The 19,472-nt window shown below is 44.1% G+C and overlaps 1 protein-coding gene across 5 annotated transcripts in view; it reads right to left on the reverse strand.

The window, feature by feature from the left end:
• Window positions 1-19,110, reverse strand: part of LRCH1 (leucine rich repeats and calponin homology domain containing 1) — a 424,219-nt gene extending 405,109 nt beyond the window's left edge. For 2 of the 5 annotated variants that reach the window (XR_003856944.1, XM_029602883.1), the window contains exon 1: window positions 18,787-19,107. Coding sequence is in view for 2 of the 5 variants with exons in the window: in XM_029602883.1 (XP_029458743.1) it covers window positions 18,787-19,048 (262 nt within the window). In the remaining 3 variants the exon portion in view is untranslated. Of the gene's footprint in view, window positions 1-18,786 lie in introns of all 5 variants that reach the window. The other 3 variants (XR_003856942.1, XR_003856943.1, XM_029602884.1) reach the window with 3 other exon arrangements.
• Between the last annotated feature and the right edge of the window lie 362 nt (window positions 19,111-19,472).

Here is a 19,472-nt window from a genome sequence, read left to right on the forward strand (position 1 = left end):
ACCTGGTATATACAAATTAATCTCATGCACCTTCATTATTGATCTCCTGAACACTTGACTGGCTATGGGATCACAAGGACAGGTTCAGGAAGTCATGTTTTAGAGCAGTGGTTCTCGACCCAGGACACACCTAGCCAGTCAGGTTTTCAGGATATTCAGAATGAATATGTATGAGCTAGATTTGCATACAATGGAGGCAGTAGATGCAAATCTATCTCCTGCATATTCATTATAGATAGGTGTGTCCTGAGGATTGAATTGAGAACCCCTATTTTAAAGAGTACATTTTTAGCTCCTTAAATGTCTCTATCTATGGCTTGTAGTACAGGTCATGCACTATTTTGGGGGTGTCTATTGGTCTAATTAGGTTGGAATTATTCTTAAAAACTAAATTACTGGCCATATAGATAGACATAAATTAATGGAGAAGAGCCAATGTGGATTTAGCAGAGGAAAGTTTTGTCTTAACAATCTAATAGATTTATTTTTAATAAATATGTGAATAAGGACAAGCTGGTCAATATAGTGTTTCTGGATTTTCAGAAGACATTCAATAATCTCCCCCATGAGCGACTCCTCAGGAAATTGAAAAATCATGGAATAGGAGGCAATGTCCTATTGTGGATTGGTAACTGATTAAAAGACAGAATTGGTAACTGGTTTGAAAGACAAGAAAAAGAGAGTAGGACTTAATGATCAGTTTTCCCAATGGACTATTTTGGTGGTGTACTGGTATCGGTCAGGAATGGACTTAAGAGTTTGGCGCCCATAGGCAGTCTGCTACAATGGTGCCCTTTGAAGCTGTGTCCTAAAGCAAGTGGAAACCGGCTTCTCTTTGGGCTCAACATTTGGTGCTCTAGTCAGTTGCCTATGTTGCCTATGCCAAGATCCAGGCCTGGGATCAGTGTTGTTTAACATATTGATAAATGATCTGGAAAAGGGAGCAACAAATAAAGTGATCAGATTTGCACAGGACATAAAATTATCCAAAATGCTAGCAGACTGTAAGAAACTGCAGAAGGTCCTTGTAAGAATGGGAGACGGTGCACCTAATTGACAGATGGAATTTAATGACGATGTAAAGCAGGCTTCACTTCTTTACCAATTATTTCCCTATTTTTTTTGCTTTTGGGGAGTTTGGCTTTTTTTTATTCCACTCTAGCAATCTGACCATTCTCCTATTTTGGGATTGGTCCTGCTCCCACAAATGAGCTTGCTCAGAGCCATTTTTGTATTTTGCTGTTCCATAGTTCATCTTGTTTGTTGTAACTGCAGTTGAGGATGGAAGTTTCTGGAGTTTGTCCCAGTAGGCTCTACAATCAACACAAAGGGAACCAGCAATGAGAGTATCTTAAGAGCCCTCACGGACCCAAGAGTGCTGCCTTGACATACAAAGTATTTTTCCTGATTGATAAAGTTAAGTGATTTTTTGGAAGATTTTGACCATCTCTCAGCATAGAGGGCCAAAACCACCCTGCTCTAGGGATTGGATTACAGTTGTTTTAGTCTGCAACCAGTGTCCCAGTGGCTCTCCTTTGTCCTGTTTAGGCCTCCCAGTGACCTAGCTGGCCTGTCTCTACCCTGCCTTGCATTCCTGTTCCAGTTTAGCCTTTGTTTTACCTTGTTGCTGCATGTGTTCTTTACCCTGTTCCTGCCTTGTCTCTCCGTGCTCCTGCCCTGCCCAGCCTTGCCTCTCTGTCCAGCCTTGTTTCCCTGTCTCACTATATCTTGCCTCCCAGTCAGCCTCCCTCAGACTGTTTGCCCGTTGCTGACTTGGACCGACGTCTGCCCTTGTTTTGCTGATCTCCGCCCGCCCTGACCTCTGCCTAGAAACCGACCTTGCCTGAACACTGCCTGCCCTGGCCACAGCCTGCCATGCACCCTGCCAGAGAATTTCTGCCGGCCACCAGAACTTGGGGGCTCAAACCAAGGGGGAGTTGGCCAGTCAGGCAGAAAACCCTGCCTTGCTCTTCTGTAAAGCCCTGTAACGCTCCTGCTGGGGGACACGGATCCACCCTGCCTGGCCGTGACAGATTTTTGGAAACTGCGTCAGAGCCTAGAAAGGAGAAGGAAAATGGATAAAGAAACCACAGCACTGAGGATTGTAATTCTTCTGTTGATGATGGTGGTGTGTGCCATTCTGGCATGGATTCTTTTCTTTAAGTTAAAGTAAACTGTATTTTTGTTGAACACCACCCAAGTCTGCTGTGTGAGTTTCTCCATATGATTCCTGGCTGCTGGAAACTGCTATCAGTGAGCAATAAGCTGAAAGCGACTGTGTAATAGAGACACCCCCCCCACCCCCGTACCACCTCAGCCTAGGATGCTTGGACCTCCTCCTCACCAGTGATCTCCGGCACCCAGAGCTGACGTTTGGTTTTATTGAACAGTGTGAGAGACCCAGAAGTGAAAAAGTGGTCCTGGGACTTTGCTAGGTGGATCTGAAACCAAGAGGGGTTTACATTAACAAGTGCAAATGCACATAGGGGAATAAAATAACCCGAATAAAGATACACAATGCTGGGTATCATAGTGGAAGTCACTACCCAGGAAGAGGATCTTGGAAGCATTGTAGGCAATACATTGAAATCCTCATCTCAGTGTGTGGTGGCAATGGTAAAACAAAACAAACGGAATGTTAGGAGTTATTCAGAAAGGGATGGAGAATAAAAAGGATAATATTGTAATGCCTCTATACCGATCCACGAACGTGACCACACCTTGGGTACTGTGCGCAGTTCTGGTCGCTCCCATCTCAAAAATGATATAGCAGAACTAGAAAAAGTACAGAGAAATTCAACAAAAGGGATGTCATGGCTCCCTTATGAAGAAAGGCTAAACAGGTTAAGACTGTAGCTCGGACGTGACTGAGAGGAGATATGATAGAAATTTATCAAATCACAGGTTGGGTGGAAAAGGTAAATAGAGGACACTCCATGAAATAACAGGTAGTAGATTTAAAACAAAATCATAGAAAGTATTTTTTTCACTCAACGCATAATCAAGCTGAGGAATTTGCTGCTGGAGGATATGGTCACAGCAAGGAGTTTGGGCAACTTCCTGGAAGAAGTGACCTTAACACAAGGAGTGTAAAAAGTCAGTCCTTTTTCAAATAAATAACCATTTATTTAAAGAAAATGCTCATTTAAATTTCAACAATGGAAAAGATCCCGCGACACAGTTCGTGTTTTGCACCGGCTGTGTCGGGAGAGACAATGATATAAAAAACAAACAAAATTAAAAATTTTGGTATGCAGAAGGAACACAAATTAAGGAACAGCATCGGACAAATAAAATAAATGTACAAATATTAAGCAGGCTTACCAAAAGAGAGGAACTCACATGATTTGAACTGTCAGAATGGACTAGCAGCATCTATGAAATATTAAGTATTAACCGTAGGCCTTTAAACCATATACAAAAAAGGCATCAAAAGTCACATGGTGAAAGGCACCCAATCAGGGAGGAGTATGCACACTAAAGTATTACAAATGATACGACGCCTCATCAGAAAGGCATACAAAAATACTAGCATAAAGGAAGTTTAAAGTTTAGAACAAAATTTGAAAAAGGATTTGAACAAAGCAGCCAGCGTGTTCAGACTCACCCGGAGTTAAAGGAGAGAAGAAATGCACTGATTATAAAGGAAGAACAGCATCTGGGAACTACTCAAAGCCATAAAAATAAATAAAAGGATTGATTTACCCCTATAAACAAGAAAATTTAAGCTGTATAAAGTTCACAAGCTGAACCAAAAGCCTACATATGTCAGAGTTCAGGCATATCAAGCCCAATCAGACAATAACATCAGCAAAACCTACCAAATGTTAAATCCAAAATTACAATAGACCTCAAACAGCATACAAATGCACATGCAAAATTATTCATAAAAAAAAAAGACTACTAGCCATCTCTTGGTTGAGACTGGAGGAACAATGTGTGTTTAAAATAAATTTCCATAGTTACTCACAACAGAGTAGATAACAAGTGACATCCCCTCTGCATGAGAACAGAGTACAGTGCTGGATGACAAAAAAACATAGGTCTGATTCTGAGTAGTGAGCTAAATGGTAGACTTGGGAAACCACCCTTAACCCTGGGAGTGAGCAACAAAGAATAGATCTACTCTGTGGGAGCTGTCAAGAGGTTTGTAACCCAGACTGAGTCAGAATGCTGGACTCGAGGGACCTTTGGTGTGACTCAACATTGTGTACCTTATGTTCTTAATGAATGAAGAGGACTGGGCCCTAGGACTAACTTTCATGGCATGCTGCTGGTTACTTTCTCTTCACTAGAGTGGACCCCTTTGACTACCACTCTCTCAGTCCTGTTTCTTAAGAAACACCCCACTCAGTTTACAATTTTTTTTCAGATAGTTGAGGCTGCTCACCAGTCTTCAAAATGCATTGGGCCTTACTGAAATGCAAACAGGCCACATCTCCCTGTATCTGCGATCTACTACTCTGATCACCTTATCAAATAATGCAATCAAGTCAAGCAAATTCTTCCCCTTGAGAAAAAGGGTTGTCTAGGACCTTGTAACAAATTTTCAGGTATTGCACTATATTTAGCGAACGTCATGTTCAGTTTTTATTTTATTTATTTTTCCTGGGAATTTATCAGTGTTTACTAAAAATAAAAAGAACGAAAAGTCAGAGAAAATCAATGTGAAAAAATTGCATCATGTTTCTTTTGGGTAAACATCAGAGTATATTTTGGTGGACAGGAGCCAGGACAGTAAAAAAATATATATTAGATTAGGATCCTAGATCAGAGATTTGCAAACTTTTTATGAAGAGGGCCACATTTCAAAAAACATTGGCAGGGTTAGCTGAAAATGACTTCTTCTTCCATCGTCTCCCCTCTTCCTTTCCTCCCTCCTCCAGCATCTCCCCTTTTCTCTCCACCTCTCTCCCAACTCCTCTCAATCCTTCCCCTCTTCCAGCATCTCACCTTTTCTCGCCCCCTTTCCCCCCTGCACCTCCTCTTACCTCTCTCTTCTTTCCCGCTTCCTCCAGCCTCTCCCTGTTTTCATCACTCCGCCCAGTGCCCCCAGTTCTCTCTTCTCCCCTCCTCTCAGAAGGATAGCCACTCCAGCAGCTCCAGTGGCAGCTGTGGCCCTTCCTTCCCAATGGCAGCTCTGGGAGTCCCTCCAGTGCAGCTCCAATGAATCCTCCGGCCTCCCCCCTCCAATGCATCTTAAGTGGCAACTCTGGCTTTGGCAGTGCATCCGATTTCCGTCCTTCTCCTCCTGCGTTGTGGGCATGTGGTGGTGGCTGCAGCACGCATGTGCATGCTGCACCCGCACTTTTTAACTGCATGGGCAGTCCGGGCTCAGATCCTGCGCATGCCTCACTGGCTGTTTTTTAGGGGAGAAAATGCTGGAAAGCAGTGCTGGCCTGCAGCTACATTTTTTAAATTAGGGTGAAAATTAGTTTAGACTGATTTGAACTGATTTTCATCTTTGCAAATCACCCATGAATTTATTGGTGAAAACGGGTCTAAACTGAAAACAAAGGGTCCTAACTAGACTGTCCATCAGCAGTATTTCTATTACCTTGGCCACCACTGATACTAGACTAACAGTTCTATAGTTTCACCACTTCCTCTTTCTCGCCACTCTTGTGCAGCATTACATCTTTCTTTTCCAGTCTCTTGGAAACTCCCCTGTCTCCACTAATAAGCTGAACAGAACTATAAGAGATACAGTCAGTACTTCCTTGAGTTCCTTCAATATTCTGGGATATACCTCATTAGGGCCAATCACTTTGTTTGCCAGTATCTTGAATGCTCAGCAACCGGTAACGTGTTCACCCCATGGTCCCTTAGAAACATAGAACATGACAGCAGAAAAAGACCATATGGCCCATCCAGTTTGCCCATCCATCCAATTAATTTAACATTATAATTCCTATCACTTCCTTAGAGATTCCCTGTATTTATCCCATGCTTTCTTGAAATCAAATCCTGTTTTTGTCTCTACCACTTCCACTGGGAGGCTGTTCCACACATCCATCACCCTCTCTATAAAGAAATATTTCCTAAGATTCCTCCTGAGTCTACCCCCTTTCAACCTCATCTAATGACCCCTCATTCTAGAGCCTCCTTTATATTGAAAAAGGCTCACCTCCTGAGTTTGGAAACCTTTGACATATTTGACTGTCTCTATCATATCTCCCCATCTCGCCTTTCCTCCAGGGTTTGCATGTTTAGATCTCTAAGTCTATCCCCATATGCTTTAGAACAAAGACCACTGAGCATTTTTGTAGCCACCTTCTGGACGGTGATACTTTACAGGAGGACCTTGCAAGACTGGAAGATTGGGCATCCAAATGGCAGATGAAATTTAATGTGGACAAGTGCAAGGTGTTGCATATAGGAAAAAATAGCCCTTGCTGTAGTTACACGATGTTAGGTTCCATATTGGGAGCTGCCACCGAGGAAAAAGATCTAGGCATCATAGTGGATAATACTTTGAAATCATCAGGTAAATGTGCTGCAGCAGTCAAAAAAGCAAACAATGTTGAGAATTATTAGGAAGGGAATGGTGAATAAAACGGAAAATGTCATAATGCCTCCGTATCGCTCCATGGTGAGATCGCACCTTGAATACTGTGTACAATTCTGGTCGCCGCATCTCAAAAAAGATATAGTTGCAATGGAGAAGGTACAGAGAAGGGCAACCAAAATGATAAAGGGGATGGAACAGCTCCCCTATGAGGAAAGGCTGAAGAGGTTAGGGCTGTTTAGCTTGGAGAAGAGACAGCTGAGGGGGATATGATAGAGGTCTTTAAGATCATGAGAGGTCTTGAACGAGTAGATGTGAAGCGGCTATTTACACTTTCAGATAATAGAAGGACTAGGGGGCATTCCATGAAGTTAGCAAGTAGCACATTTAAGACTAATCGGAGAAAATTCTTTTTCACTCAACACACAATTAAGCTCTGGAATTTGTTGCCAGAGGATGTGGTTAGTGCAGTTAGTGTAGCTGGGTTCAAAAAAGGTTTGGATAAGTTCTTGGAGGAGAAGTCCATTAACTGCTATTAATCAAATTTACTTAGGGAATAGCTACTGCTATTAATTACATCAGTAGCATGGGATCTTCTTGATATTTGGGTACTTGCCAGGTTCTTGTGGCCTGGTTTGGCCTCTGTTGGAAACAGGATGCTTGCCATGCTGGTCTGACCCAGCATGGCAAGTTCTTATGTTCTCCTAGTATGTTCTTATGTTCTCCTAGTTCCCCTCGGCATCTTTATCTGTTCTCTACCCTCTCCACCTGCTCTCAGTTATTATGTAAACCGGCATGATGTTCCCCACTAATGTCGGTATATAAAATCTCTAAATAAATAAATAAATAAATAAATAAATAAATACATCTGTGACTATATTTTCTGAATGCTAGTTTGTTGCTCTTACTTTTTCTCCAACTTCGTTGGTGAACCATAGTGGTCTCTTCATTCTTTTTCCCTTGCTAAGATGCTTAACTTAAAGATTTGTTTCAATTTTGACATGCTCGGTGGCTTGCAGGATAACCCTGCAAGACGCCTTACTCAACCCCAACACCGTCGGCAACCTCCTATGGCTGGAATGCCACCAGCACTCAACAGGGCCAACCACAGTAAAGGACACTGCCATGCTGCTGTTCCTCATCTCCTTCTTAGGTGCACGCACCTGAGACATCCTGCCTTAAAGGGCCCATGACAGGAAACCACCTCGATGCTCTCTGATGACATCACTGGGCCTTCACCATAAAAGGCTCCTCCTGAGGAGCAACGGGTCTCCTGCATCTGCAGTGCGGGTTGCTCCTGTATCTTTGTTCCTGATTCCTGTCTGTGTTCCTGTCTAGCCCTCCTTGTCCAGCTTTGCCTTGCTTGCCCATTTCATCCAGTGTCTTCTATGTGTCTTTATCCATGTTTGGCCTGATTTCTGGATTCAGACTTCTTGCTTGGACCTGAACACAATTGCCTGCCGCCTGGACCTGATCTCTAGCTTGGACTTGACCACAACTGCCTGCTAGCCTGACCTGACCTCTTGCCTGGACCTGACCACTCTTGTCTGCTGCCTGTCCTGACCCTAGCATGCCCTTAGACTCTTGCCTACCTTACCTCCCTAGGGACCCAACTAAGGCTTGCCGTCTGCCAGAATCCAAGGGCTCAACCCACAAGGGAGACAGCTGGTACAGATGAAGCTCCAGCCTGTTCCACTACAGGGCATGTTTGCCAACTATCAGCGCAGGTCTCATAGATTGGAGGCAGCGTTAACTATGTCAAAGCCACAAAGGCTCTCAACCACACTACCCAACACACATTTTGATACTCCTTTTTATTGATGTCTATAATTTATCTGTACCTCCTAAGTGCCCTATTGCCAGATGATCACTTATTTTTTAAGTTGGTCCTACTGAAGTCTAGGACCCTTGGTTTAGTACTGATTGGTTCTAGGTCCAGTATTTACATTGAAACACATGGTATAGTGATCCCTGGACCACAAACTGCCCCTTACCATAATTTAAATGGCAAAGTCTCCATTTGCAGGTACTAAATACAGGGTCACCTCATCATAAACGGGCTCCTCAACCAGTTCCTGGAGAAACAGAAGGATTTCAATATCCACCTACTTCTAGTTGATGCTGCAGCTGGTACTCTCCAAACTACATCATGCAAATTTAAGAACGCCATTAACAGCACCACTCCTCCACATGCTATCCTTGAGATGGCTTCTATCACGTCCATATCTTCTACATCCTCTTGTGATGTCTGCCTGTAGATTACATCTACTCTACATAGATATTAGACCCCATTAGCTTTCTCCAAGACAATTTACAATAACTCAGTTCTTCCTTGATTTCAGGTTGATGCTATAACTTGTGCATTGAAACCATGTGCTGAAATTCAGCATACAGTTTCTTAATGCACAGGTTACATTTTTTTTTTAACTCCCAATGCAGTACGTTAATGCTATGCTAATGCATCAGGAATTAAAATGTACAGACACCCAGTTAAAACATACATCCAGCACAGGCTGAATGCATATTTTAATTTGAAGAGGGGTAAGCAGTGAGAGCAGGCTTTCATACAACTCCAGAAAAAGGTTGCAGTCCTCATAGCTGGGGCTCTGTGAGCTCTCCCGCGCTCGCCTCCAACCAAGTAGACTAAACTCAAGCAGGGGGGGGGGGGGGGGGGACTGGAGCTGCTGTCAGGTCAGAGCTGGCAGGGAACTTTCTCCTCCAGGTCTGGAAAAGGGAGGAGGACCTCTTAAAGGATTAGAAGCCAAATAATGTCCGTTTAGAATCTTTATTATGGAGACTCGTTCATCCAATATAAAGCCCGACTTAGTCACGTATGGAGTTTTCTATATATTACACCTTTGATGATGTGTGTTATTATGGTATCCTGACCTGCACTGCCACTCTATTGAAGGTTCTATTTTACTTATATTTTTTGTTTGTTTATTGTAGCCATTTTTAGGTGAGCATAGCCATGTAGGCAGATCCTATACAATTATCATTTAAAGAGCGCATCTCCAATGTTTATCATTTCAGCTACTGTGGTAATTATACTCCCGATTAAATTTGCATTTGACATATTGGTCACGCATTTTTTGTTTTAAGGGTATTATTGTGCTGTCATCTTTATGCACTTGTGTAGTAGTTTTACACTAATTTTCTAGGGTTCACTTGCAATAGTCATTGGCCTCAACTATTGTTGTAATTATACTCTCGATATAGTTTTTAGGAGTTATGTCCTTAAGTTTATTTTTTATTTTATATTTTTTTGCACATCTTACAGGCTCCTTGATAATCTCTATGGTTTGAGATCACAATCATAAATTCTCAAGAGATATCACATACAGGTAAAATCATACAATCTTCTGAACACACCGTTTTGGTCTAGTTGTCGAGTTTTGTTCAGTTTTCAATTTATATGTTCCATTTATATGTTTCATTTGATATGTTTCAATTTATATGTTACCATTTTATTTGAATATGATTTTATTATTTATTTTTGTATGTCCTGTATATTTGTGTATTGTAGCCCCTGAGGCAGCCTCATTGTGTGGGCGAAACTCGGCCTGAGTCGGGCTTTATATTGGATGAACGAGTCTCCAAAATAAAGATTCTGAATGGACATTATTTGGCTTCTAATCCCCTTTGTTGCCCTTACGGCTTTCTTAGATCGCCTACCCTCTTGCTTTATTGGACCTCTTAAAGGGACAGAAGCCCCAATAGAAGATCTGCGGCTCTCAGCCTAACCGGTTTCAGCTCTGAATTCAGGCCAATGCAACTGCGTTCCCTCAGTGCTAGAAACTTTACTCAACCTCTAACCAGGAGTATAACTGCCAGCGGTAAGAAAATGGGAGTTCTTCCTGCGTACCTCTGTGCATTGGGAGAGAATGCCCTCATTAGGATAGGATTTCCATACAAGGGTGCTAAGACAAATGCACAGTTTTACCAGCACATTTTAATCTTGTAAAACTCCTTGCTGTATCAGCAGTAAAGTTTATGCTCACGAAATATGCATTCAAGTGCATGTAAAACTGTGCGTTTGGCTGAACACACCTTTCTGCAATGGCTTTTTAATATTTCAATGGCTTTAATTTTGTCCCTAACATATAAAGCTTCACTTCCTTCTTTTTCACTTAGCCTCTCTCTTCTGAACAGAATATTCATCTCCCCATTCTGATTCTCATAGGCCATAGTTCAAAGACTACAAACACATGAAGGTCTTCCGCCACCAGCCTGATACCACGAGCATTTGCACACATGACTTTCCAAGTTGTTTTTCTCCTTTCTTCTCTTGGTACCTATGATTTTTTTTCCCTTTTTGCTTTGTGAACTGACCCATGATATCTTCTACCTTCTAATGCATGACTTATTTTATTAATTCTCCCTTGCATCTATAAGCTTTTTAAAGTTTATGAGCTAATATTCTTCTTGTGTGGTCAGTGGCTGTGTGAACTATAATTATCTGTCTTTAATCAAGTAGCATATTATTATGCCGCTGTGCTTTGCATAACCAAGTCTCTCCTACGTGATATGAATAACATTTATTATTCTAAAGCTTATGTCTCTAAAACCACACCGATATTGTTCAGAACATCTTTGCAAACTTCAAAGCCATTATATATGAAAAGAACATTTACTATGGCTTTTTTATACAAGTCCTTTTATATCCTATTGTCGATGTGCTCAAAGAATTTTCAGTTGTAATAGAGGAGATTTACCCTGGATATCTGGTAAAACTCTCTAAAGGTTAGGGCTTAATTTGTAGGGGAATGGCCCTACACCTCCACCACCTCCTTTCAGATTTAAGAAGCAGCACAGCAGAGGTGTTCTGCTCCAGCCCTTCCCCTCCAGATGGCCTGCAGGGAAGAGGAAGTGGATGCAAGGAAGAGGATGAGCCTGGAGAACACAGAGCAGGGAACAGTCCCTCTGTCTACTCCCTAATTTAGCCCCTCCCCTCCTGCTCCTTCCCAGCCCGCTCTTCCCTCCTGCTCTGGTTGAACACTGGGGTGCGCGAAGGACAGCTGGGGGTTGAGCGCAGGTGGGAACTGGAAATGGAGGATTCACTGGATAAGGCGGAGGAATAGTGAGTTCAGGTGAGTGTTTGTGAGATACAATGTGTGTGTTTGGGAGAGAGAGAGAGTTCACACTTGTCCCCAACCATTCCCCCCACCCCCGCACAGTTCATACCTGGCCCTGGCTCCACGCCTGTTCCACTTCCTTTTAGTCTACAAATTAAGTCCTGGATAAGGACAGTCAAACACTGGAACAAGAAACTTAGGGAGTTGGCTGGCACTTCATCAATGAAGGTTTTAACAAAAAAAAAAAGAACAGAACAGAACTGGGCAAAGTGAGGATGGCCTGGAAGCAGTGAGGCGGATAAGGTGTTCTCCAGCCCTGTCTTCTTCTGACAACACTACAACAGACAATAAGGAAAAAATGCCATTGGCACAGAAGGCTGCAATATAATTATTATTTCATGCGTACAGTGAGATTATAACCAAAGCACCATACACGGACAGCTGCTAGCAACTTGCAAATATTCACTGCAACGCTGGTGAATTTCACCCATAGCACTAGGATACTAACAACAGGTGACGAGCAGTTTTAAAGGAACAGCATGTCGCACTGAAACACAGCAGAGAAGTTTTTTAAGAGTCAAATTTGTTTGTTTCTTCAGTGGAATTCTGGCAGGCAAGATTGCACGGCCTGTGTCAGTACTTAAACCACAAGGCCGGGATTCACTTCCTTACTCTTACGCTGCCTGCAAATTCTGGCATAGCATGTCCACACAGCGCATATGACTTTGATTTATCATCTCTTTCCCATGACAGCACCCGCGGCTGCACACAGTGCCCTTTACTGCAAGCCGGATGACTGCTCCAGAGAAGACTGAAAGGGAACATTTCGAGGAATGAGCAAGAGCCCTGCGATGCTATCTGCACATCTTTTAGCAGGCCCAATCTATCAACAAGTTTAATATGTGTGGCACCAAATGTATATTTCAGGAAGAACTTCCAATATTTCAAAACGGAGCCAGCTAGAAGATTTGCACCATCTGCTCCAGAGTAGAGTGCCCCCTCTAAGCCAGCATCACCACTTCCTGAAGCTCGCTGCTCCAAGCACAACCCTAATTACATATCTGGGGGTCAGAGCTCAAAGTGGCATGACTGCATGATGTATGCTAGTTGCTGCTGGATAAAGAAAAAAGCAAAGCAGGTATGCTAAATAAAGACAAAGCAAAACCAAGGTATTTCTTTTCAAAACAGGACCAAAAAAAAGTGTATGTTCTGCTAACTGGAACAGCTTTCGTTTCATACAGGTGGAATTAAATAAAGTTCTGGAGGCAGGGCTAACAATGCTTTGTGTGAAAACTAATTTTGGTGCCCCCCTCCCTGGTCAAAAATAAATATACCCCCTTGCCCCACCACTTTTTTCTACTCTGCCTCCTTTTTCCTCACCTTCTGTCCAGCACCAGCATTCCCCCCACCCCTTTCTCACCTGCTCCCTCCCCTACCCTCTGTCCAGAAGCAGTATCCCCTGCTCCTTTTTTCCCACTCCCCTGTCCACCATTCATCCACCCTTTGCCCAACACCAATATTCCTGATCCCCTCTCTCCTTCCCCTCACCCAAAATGCCAGGAATTTCCTTCCACTCTGCCCCACTCAGCATCACTATGCCCCGAGTGCTCAACTGCAGCTGCTTCCTGTTCCCCATCCCCAGCTCAGCACTAGCAACAGGTTCCCCCACCAAAGAACGCAGCACCAATAGCTTCCTGGCCCACACCTTAGCGCTCAGCAGCAGCTTCACCCCCCTCCCCCAAACCTCTGTGAGCTGTAAACTTGTCTCTCCCTCTGCCTCTCTCTCCCCCAGCAGGCCGATGTCATCACGTTCTCCTTTCCGGACTCCTTCTTCCCCACTACCCACAGCCCAAGACTCCCTGTCGGCGCCAGCAGCTCCCCTAGTCCAACACAGCAGTCAACACCCCTGCTCCCGCACAAACTGCAGTCCCACAAAGCTTCCATAAATGCTCCTCTTCTTCACAGTGGTGGTGCAGAACAGCTGGCTTCACCTCCTGCCTGTCACAGAGTGTGAGTCTTCAAACTGCGGCGTAATTGGTGCTACCCAGCATGTAGGCAGGGACTGGGGTCATGCCGACAGCAGGCAAGCACGCTACTGGCTGGACCTGAGGAAAGGCTGCACTTATACCAGCCTCATCCCCCACGAGTTGAGCCTTTGGGTTCAGTGGCCAGCAGGACTTAGTCGAGAGTCCACAGCAAGGAGAGAGGTCCTTGGTTCTCGGCAGGTAGCAATCAAGCGGAGTCAGGATCCAGGCACGGGTCGAGGCGGACGGCAGACCAGCAGAGGTGATATCCAGGCACAGGTCAATGCACAAGAGATCAGTCAGCGGGAACAAAGCAAGGCAGGAGGTGAGGCAGAGGGGCGGATGGACTAAGAAGACAGGACTGGGGCAAGACAAGGAGCAAGACAGGATTGGAACAAGCTAAGGACTGAGGCAGGACTTGGACAAGACAAGAACCAAGGCAGGACTGGAACAAAACAAGGAGCGAGGCAGTACTGGGACAAGACAAGAACCAAGACAGGACTGGAGCAAGGCAGGAACCGGGAGAGCAACAAACACCAGCAGGAATGCAGGAGGGCCTGTTCCTGAGGCGCTGGCTTAGTGAGCAGCTACTAGGGTTTAAATGCCCAGCAGCAGTGACGTCATCCATCGGCGTCACTGCCAGGTTTCCCACTGCGGGCCTTTCTTCAGTGCAGAGTGCAAACACACACACTTAAGGGAGGCCGGGTTCGCAGCAGTGGAATAGGCAGCATGGTGCCGATGGGGTAAGGGAATGCCGGTCGCGGCATGGCAGCCGTGCCGTTGATTGGTTACAGTCCCGTGTTCTTCAGGAGGTGCCAGCATTCTGTGCCTGCATGCCAGCTGTGGCCTAGTGGGACTAGTCGCTGCATGTCAGAAGAATGAATACCGCAAAGGGTGCTGGTGGGGGAGGGGTGCTGGTGCAGAGGCACCACTTCAGGCATGGCGCCATTTGCAGCTGCATAGGTCACAGACCCCCTAAAGGAATCCCTGCCTGGAGGCATACTAAAAAGCTTATATGTACCATGGATTTGCACCTAGAAAAGTTTGCATCCTGAGTCACTGGTGCTATACAGTATACTCCACAGGCAAAGTTTCCCCATTTGCTACTCATGTTCCTTTTATTTCTGGGTAAAGCTATAGCATTTGCCTCACACATGCTGATCCATGTTGTCCTAACATGTTGTAACAGGATAGGCATCCCTATTTGCACCTGTTACCCCCCCCCCCCCCCCCTGTGTAGCAGTCTTAATTGATACCATGTGAATGTTACCACTTATCCTGTATCCTTTTGAAAAATTGCAAAGTTTGCAGCGGGCACCGTCTTTTTAATTCCAGATTTTTCACCATTACAATTTTTTTCTTCAACTCTTTCTAAATTTTCTGCCCACTAGAAAGGACTTTCACTGCAACCTACTTCTATTACATGGTCCTCCTACCTTTTTTCCTAATTATCTCTGACACAAACTTCCAAAACAAGAATCAAATACTATGGCCATCCTTTCAAATCAAGAATAGGATCCATCTCTTTGACTGACCAGTACATAAGAAATTGCCATGCTGGGTCAGACCAAGGGTCCATCAAGCCCAGCATCCTGTTTCCAACAGAGGCCAAACCTGGCCATAAGAACCTGGCAATTACCCAAACACTAAGAAGATCCCATGCTACTGTTGCCAGTAATAGCAAAGGCCATTCCCTAAGTCAACTTGATTAATAGTAGTTAATGGATTTATTATTTATTTATTTATTTATTTATTTTAGGTTTTTATATACCGGTATTTGTCAAAACATCATATTGGTTTACATGTAACTTGTAACAGCAGGGAAATACAATAAACAGGGAGATAGGCGGAACTTGGAGAGTATATAGAGTTATAAAACAAGCTTTGGAAAGATCAAGTAGATAATAACTATAAACAAAAACATGGAGTATAAGCAAAAACATGGAGATTTCTCCTCCAAGAACTTATCCAAACCTTTTTTAACCCAACTACACTAATTGCACTAACCACATCCCCTGGCAACAAATTCCAGAGCTTAATTGTGCATTGAGTGAAAAAGAAGTTTCTCCTAGTAGTCTTAAATGTGCTACTTGCTAACCTCATGGAGTGGCCCTAGTCCTTCTATTATTCGAAAGTGTAAATAACTGATTCACATCTACTTGTTCAAGACCTCTCATGATTTTAAAGATCTCTATCATATCCCCCCTCAGCCATCTCTTCTCCAAGCTGAACAGCCCTAACCTCTTCAGCCTTTCCTCATAGGAGAGCTGTTCCATCCCCTTTATCATTTTGGTCGCCCTTCTCTGTACCTTCTCCATCGCAACTATATCTTTTTTGAGATGCGACAACCAGAACTGTACACAGTATTCAAGGTACAGGCTCACCATAGAGCAATACAGAGGCATTATGACACTGTAACTTAAATACTTGACTGAACTCTCCCTCTAAACACTATTTAGTGAAATGCTGATTTTAGCTCTTTTCATTTGCAAAATGTAATTCATTCAATATGTAAAGTTCTAAAGTTGTACAAATTTAGCACTGGTGGAAGTAGCATACTACTTAAAGCAACAAGCTGAGAAGACAAGGTTCAAATCCCACTTTTTCTGCTAACCATTTGAGTAAGTCATTTTATCTCCTGTTGTCCCCAGTACACATTTGCTCTTTGGGGCAGGGACATTGTATGCCACTGTGAATGTACAGCAGTGCCTTAAAAATGGCAAATATTTGTGATGATTGGCGGCTGTGGGTTGCCCCAGAAATGAGCAGCCTAATGTCAGGAAAGCTAAATCTGGACAGCTGATGGTGGAAGACTTCCGCCTATGCCAGCCACCTTTCCTTCAGTTTGAGCCCTCTGGTGCTGCTGGCCAGTGAGACATGAGAGACAGGGGTAGCCCTCTGATGTGAACAAGGAGCGAGAAGCCTGGAATGGAGCGAGAAGCTGGCCAAACTAGGAATCCAGAGAGGACAGTAGGCAGAAGCACTGATTGTAGAATCTGCAGATGCGTGCAGATAAAGGCTTTTGGAGACAGGAGCAGAGCCAGAGTACAAAGACTGCAAGGTAGGACCAAACTCTAGCAACTGACTGACAAAACTGACTCAGTATAAATACAAGTCTATACAGGAAACAAGATGGCCATGGAGGAGAAGCAAGGGGCACTAGACTAGATAGCTAGTCCAAGCAGCTCACAGCACCACCTGCAGGCTGGAGGAGAGTTTGGTAACAGATCCTTACAATATTATTATTTTTATTAACATTGTTTCCAGCCCAGTCACTCCAAGGAGCAGGAGATAAACCCAGGACTTCTCCTTAAAAATGTGGGCAATAACTGCCTGTTATATTTTTAATTATTACGAGCAGTAGAGTTCATATTTTAATGACTAACTATTCTCATTCATATTTTTTTTTCTATCTCCTAGACTACTAGCTTTAGAATATGTTAATTACTTTCAAAACAATCCATACAGAACAAGTAAACTAAGGAAACCATTTTCAAAGACATGCATCATGGGAAAAGTTTTCCCAGGAAGATTTTGCAATCCTTACTGTATTTGTTTTATTTAGTTGTGCTACATGTGTTGATTGTACCTCAGGTCAATAACAATTAGAAGTGGATATTCTAAAAAACTAATGCCTTTGTGCATTGTGTTCTCATTTAGTAAAATGAAAACCTGGTCACAACAGTAAAAGGTGACCTGTAGTGTTACTCTTCAGGTACTAATAATCTTGCAGCTCAGTGTGGCGCCTTATTGGCACACCAGGACCAAAAAGTAACATGATGGCCAACATCAGAAGTTAAGACCAACCGATAGCGTTTCCGAGTACTACAGGAATTCTAACAGCAAAGACAACAGCACTGGGGTTATTCAGACAGATGAAAGAGTGCCCCTTGTACGTTTTCTTATTCTCAGCTCTGGGAGCTAAACTTCCAATGGAAAACATACAGGATCTCCCTGAAAATGCAGACACGAACTGCTACCTCGCTACGGAAATCCCCTTCCTTTCCACGGCTCCATACAGACCTTCCTTCCCCTTCCCCCTCCCCCCTCCCCCTAGACACACCAAAAGTGGAAGTTGGACGATTCAGCTGTCAGAAGGATCGACTAGCGTTTATGGGAAAAACATCACCAGCAAGGAACCATAACAAACCAGATTACAAGGAGGAAGTTCGCAGGAGAAAAAAAAAAAAAGATTTGCAAATACTCAAATAAGGAAACGGAAAAGCTGGACAATGAACTATAGGAGTGGGAGGGTTTTCAGTGCTTAACGCATGAACATTTAAGGGGGCCAAGAAATACAAATCTGCAAGTATAGGGCCTCATTTACTAAGCATTTTTCTCATACAGAATGGGAGAAAAGCCTTAGTAAATCAAGCCCATAGTTTGTTTTTCTTTTTTTAAACGAACTTCTCCAGCTCCTTCTGGAGATCAGAGCAGCAGACGCACAACTCAGGCTAATTCTTTGCAGATAATATTCAGTTACATACTGAGCCAAGAAATAGATTTTCCAGAAACGTGTCGGCACTGAACTTAAAAAGCGGACTGTTCAGATTGACAGGTTTCAACAAGTTGACTCAAGAATAATGAAGATCAATTCGGTTTCTTTCTTTCTTTACACACTGAACCACGCTATAAAAAGCTGCAAGCATTAAAATCATGGCAAGATCGTGTCTGGCTTGAACAGTTAAGGGACAGTCCAAGGGCAGGCTTCTGGGTCTAAAGGCATTCGTTTTGTGGCAATGGGGAGGTTTTTATTTTGTTAAAAGGTTGCCAGTCTTGAATGTCTCATGTTTCCCTTTTTTTTGTATCTGAGAGTCTGACACTTAAGCCACTTCAACAAGCTCGGCGACTTAAAGAAACAGCAAAACCGAAAGCCATGCGGTCAAAGATGTTTGATCATCTTCCAAATTTTACAGATTCCCAGCAAAAAAAAAAAAAACAACAAACAAAAAAAAAATATATATATATATCACATACAGGCATATCATGGATTTTCTGGACACACCTCACTTTTTTCCCATTGATGATTTATACATCCTGCAGAACGAAATCACTGTGCAAACTGCATCAGTCTGCCGGCGCGGTCACAAAGACAGATGCGCAGAAGTTAAATGTGCTACTTTTTTTTTTTTTTTATCTTCTTTGGGGAAGGTGGGTAGTGGGGGTCCTCGCTGCTTACCTGCCTGCACCGTGTCTGACAGATCGTGGCTGACAGAAGTCCGCGGGAATTCCTTCAGCTTCCTGCCGCAGAGGCTCAGGAGCCCGGAGCTGGCAGCCTCTTCCAGGGCTCGCTCCAGCCCCCGGCTGAGGGGCTGGTTCAGGCTGAAGTGAGTCCCGCCGCTGGTGCCGTGATGCTGCTGATACTGCTGCTGCTGCTGCTGAAGGAGGAGAGCAGCCGAGAGAGCAGGAAAGGGCTGAGGCTCGCCTCCCAGCATTGCCATCTTCCCCTTCCCCAGCTCCGTTTCAGCGGCAGGCACGGTCCCCCCACCCTCCCCCTCCCCGGCGCCAGAAAGCGTGCGAGCGCAAGAAGCTGCAACCGGTTTAGAGCAAGAGGGCGGCAGCAGGCAACTCTTGCCTGGCCGCTTCCTGCCTCGGAGAGTCTGCAGGCACAAGGCGCATGTCCTCCCCCCCTCCCCCGCCTGCAAACCCTGGCAGGCCCTCTACAGGGCCTGATTGTGCTAGAACCAGCTCGGGATTTAAGATATAGGCGATTGCCCAAGGTGCTAAACCTTTGAAGGGGGCCACATAGCCAGGCAAAAAGAGAAGCCAGCTTCCCTTTAGGGCAGTGTGCCGGCACAGCTTCAAAGGAGCGCCGCTGTGGCAAGTCTACTTAAAGGTGCCAAAATCTTAAAGCTGGCCCTGGCT

The sequence above is a fragment of the Rhinatrema bivittatum genome, chromosome 5 (assembly GCF_901001135.1).
Source record: "Rhinatrema bivittatum chromosome 5, aRhiBiv1.1, whole genome shotgun sequence".
In the NCBI taxonomy this organism is placed as follows: Eukaryota; Metazoa; Chordata; class Amphibia; order Gymnophiona; family Rhinatrematidae; genus Rhinatrema; species Rhinatrema bivittatum.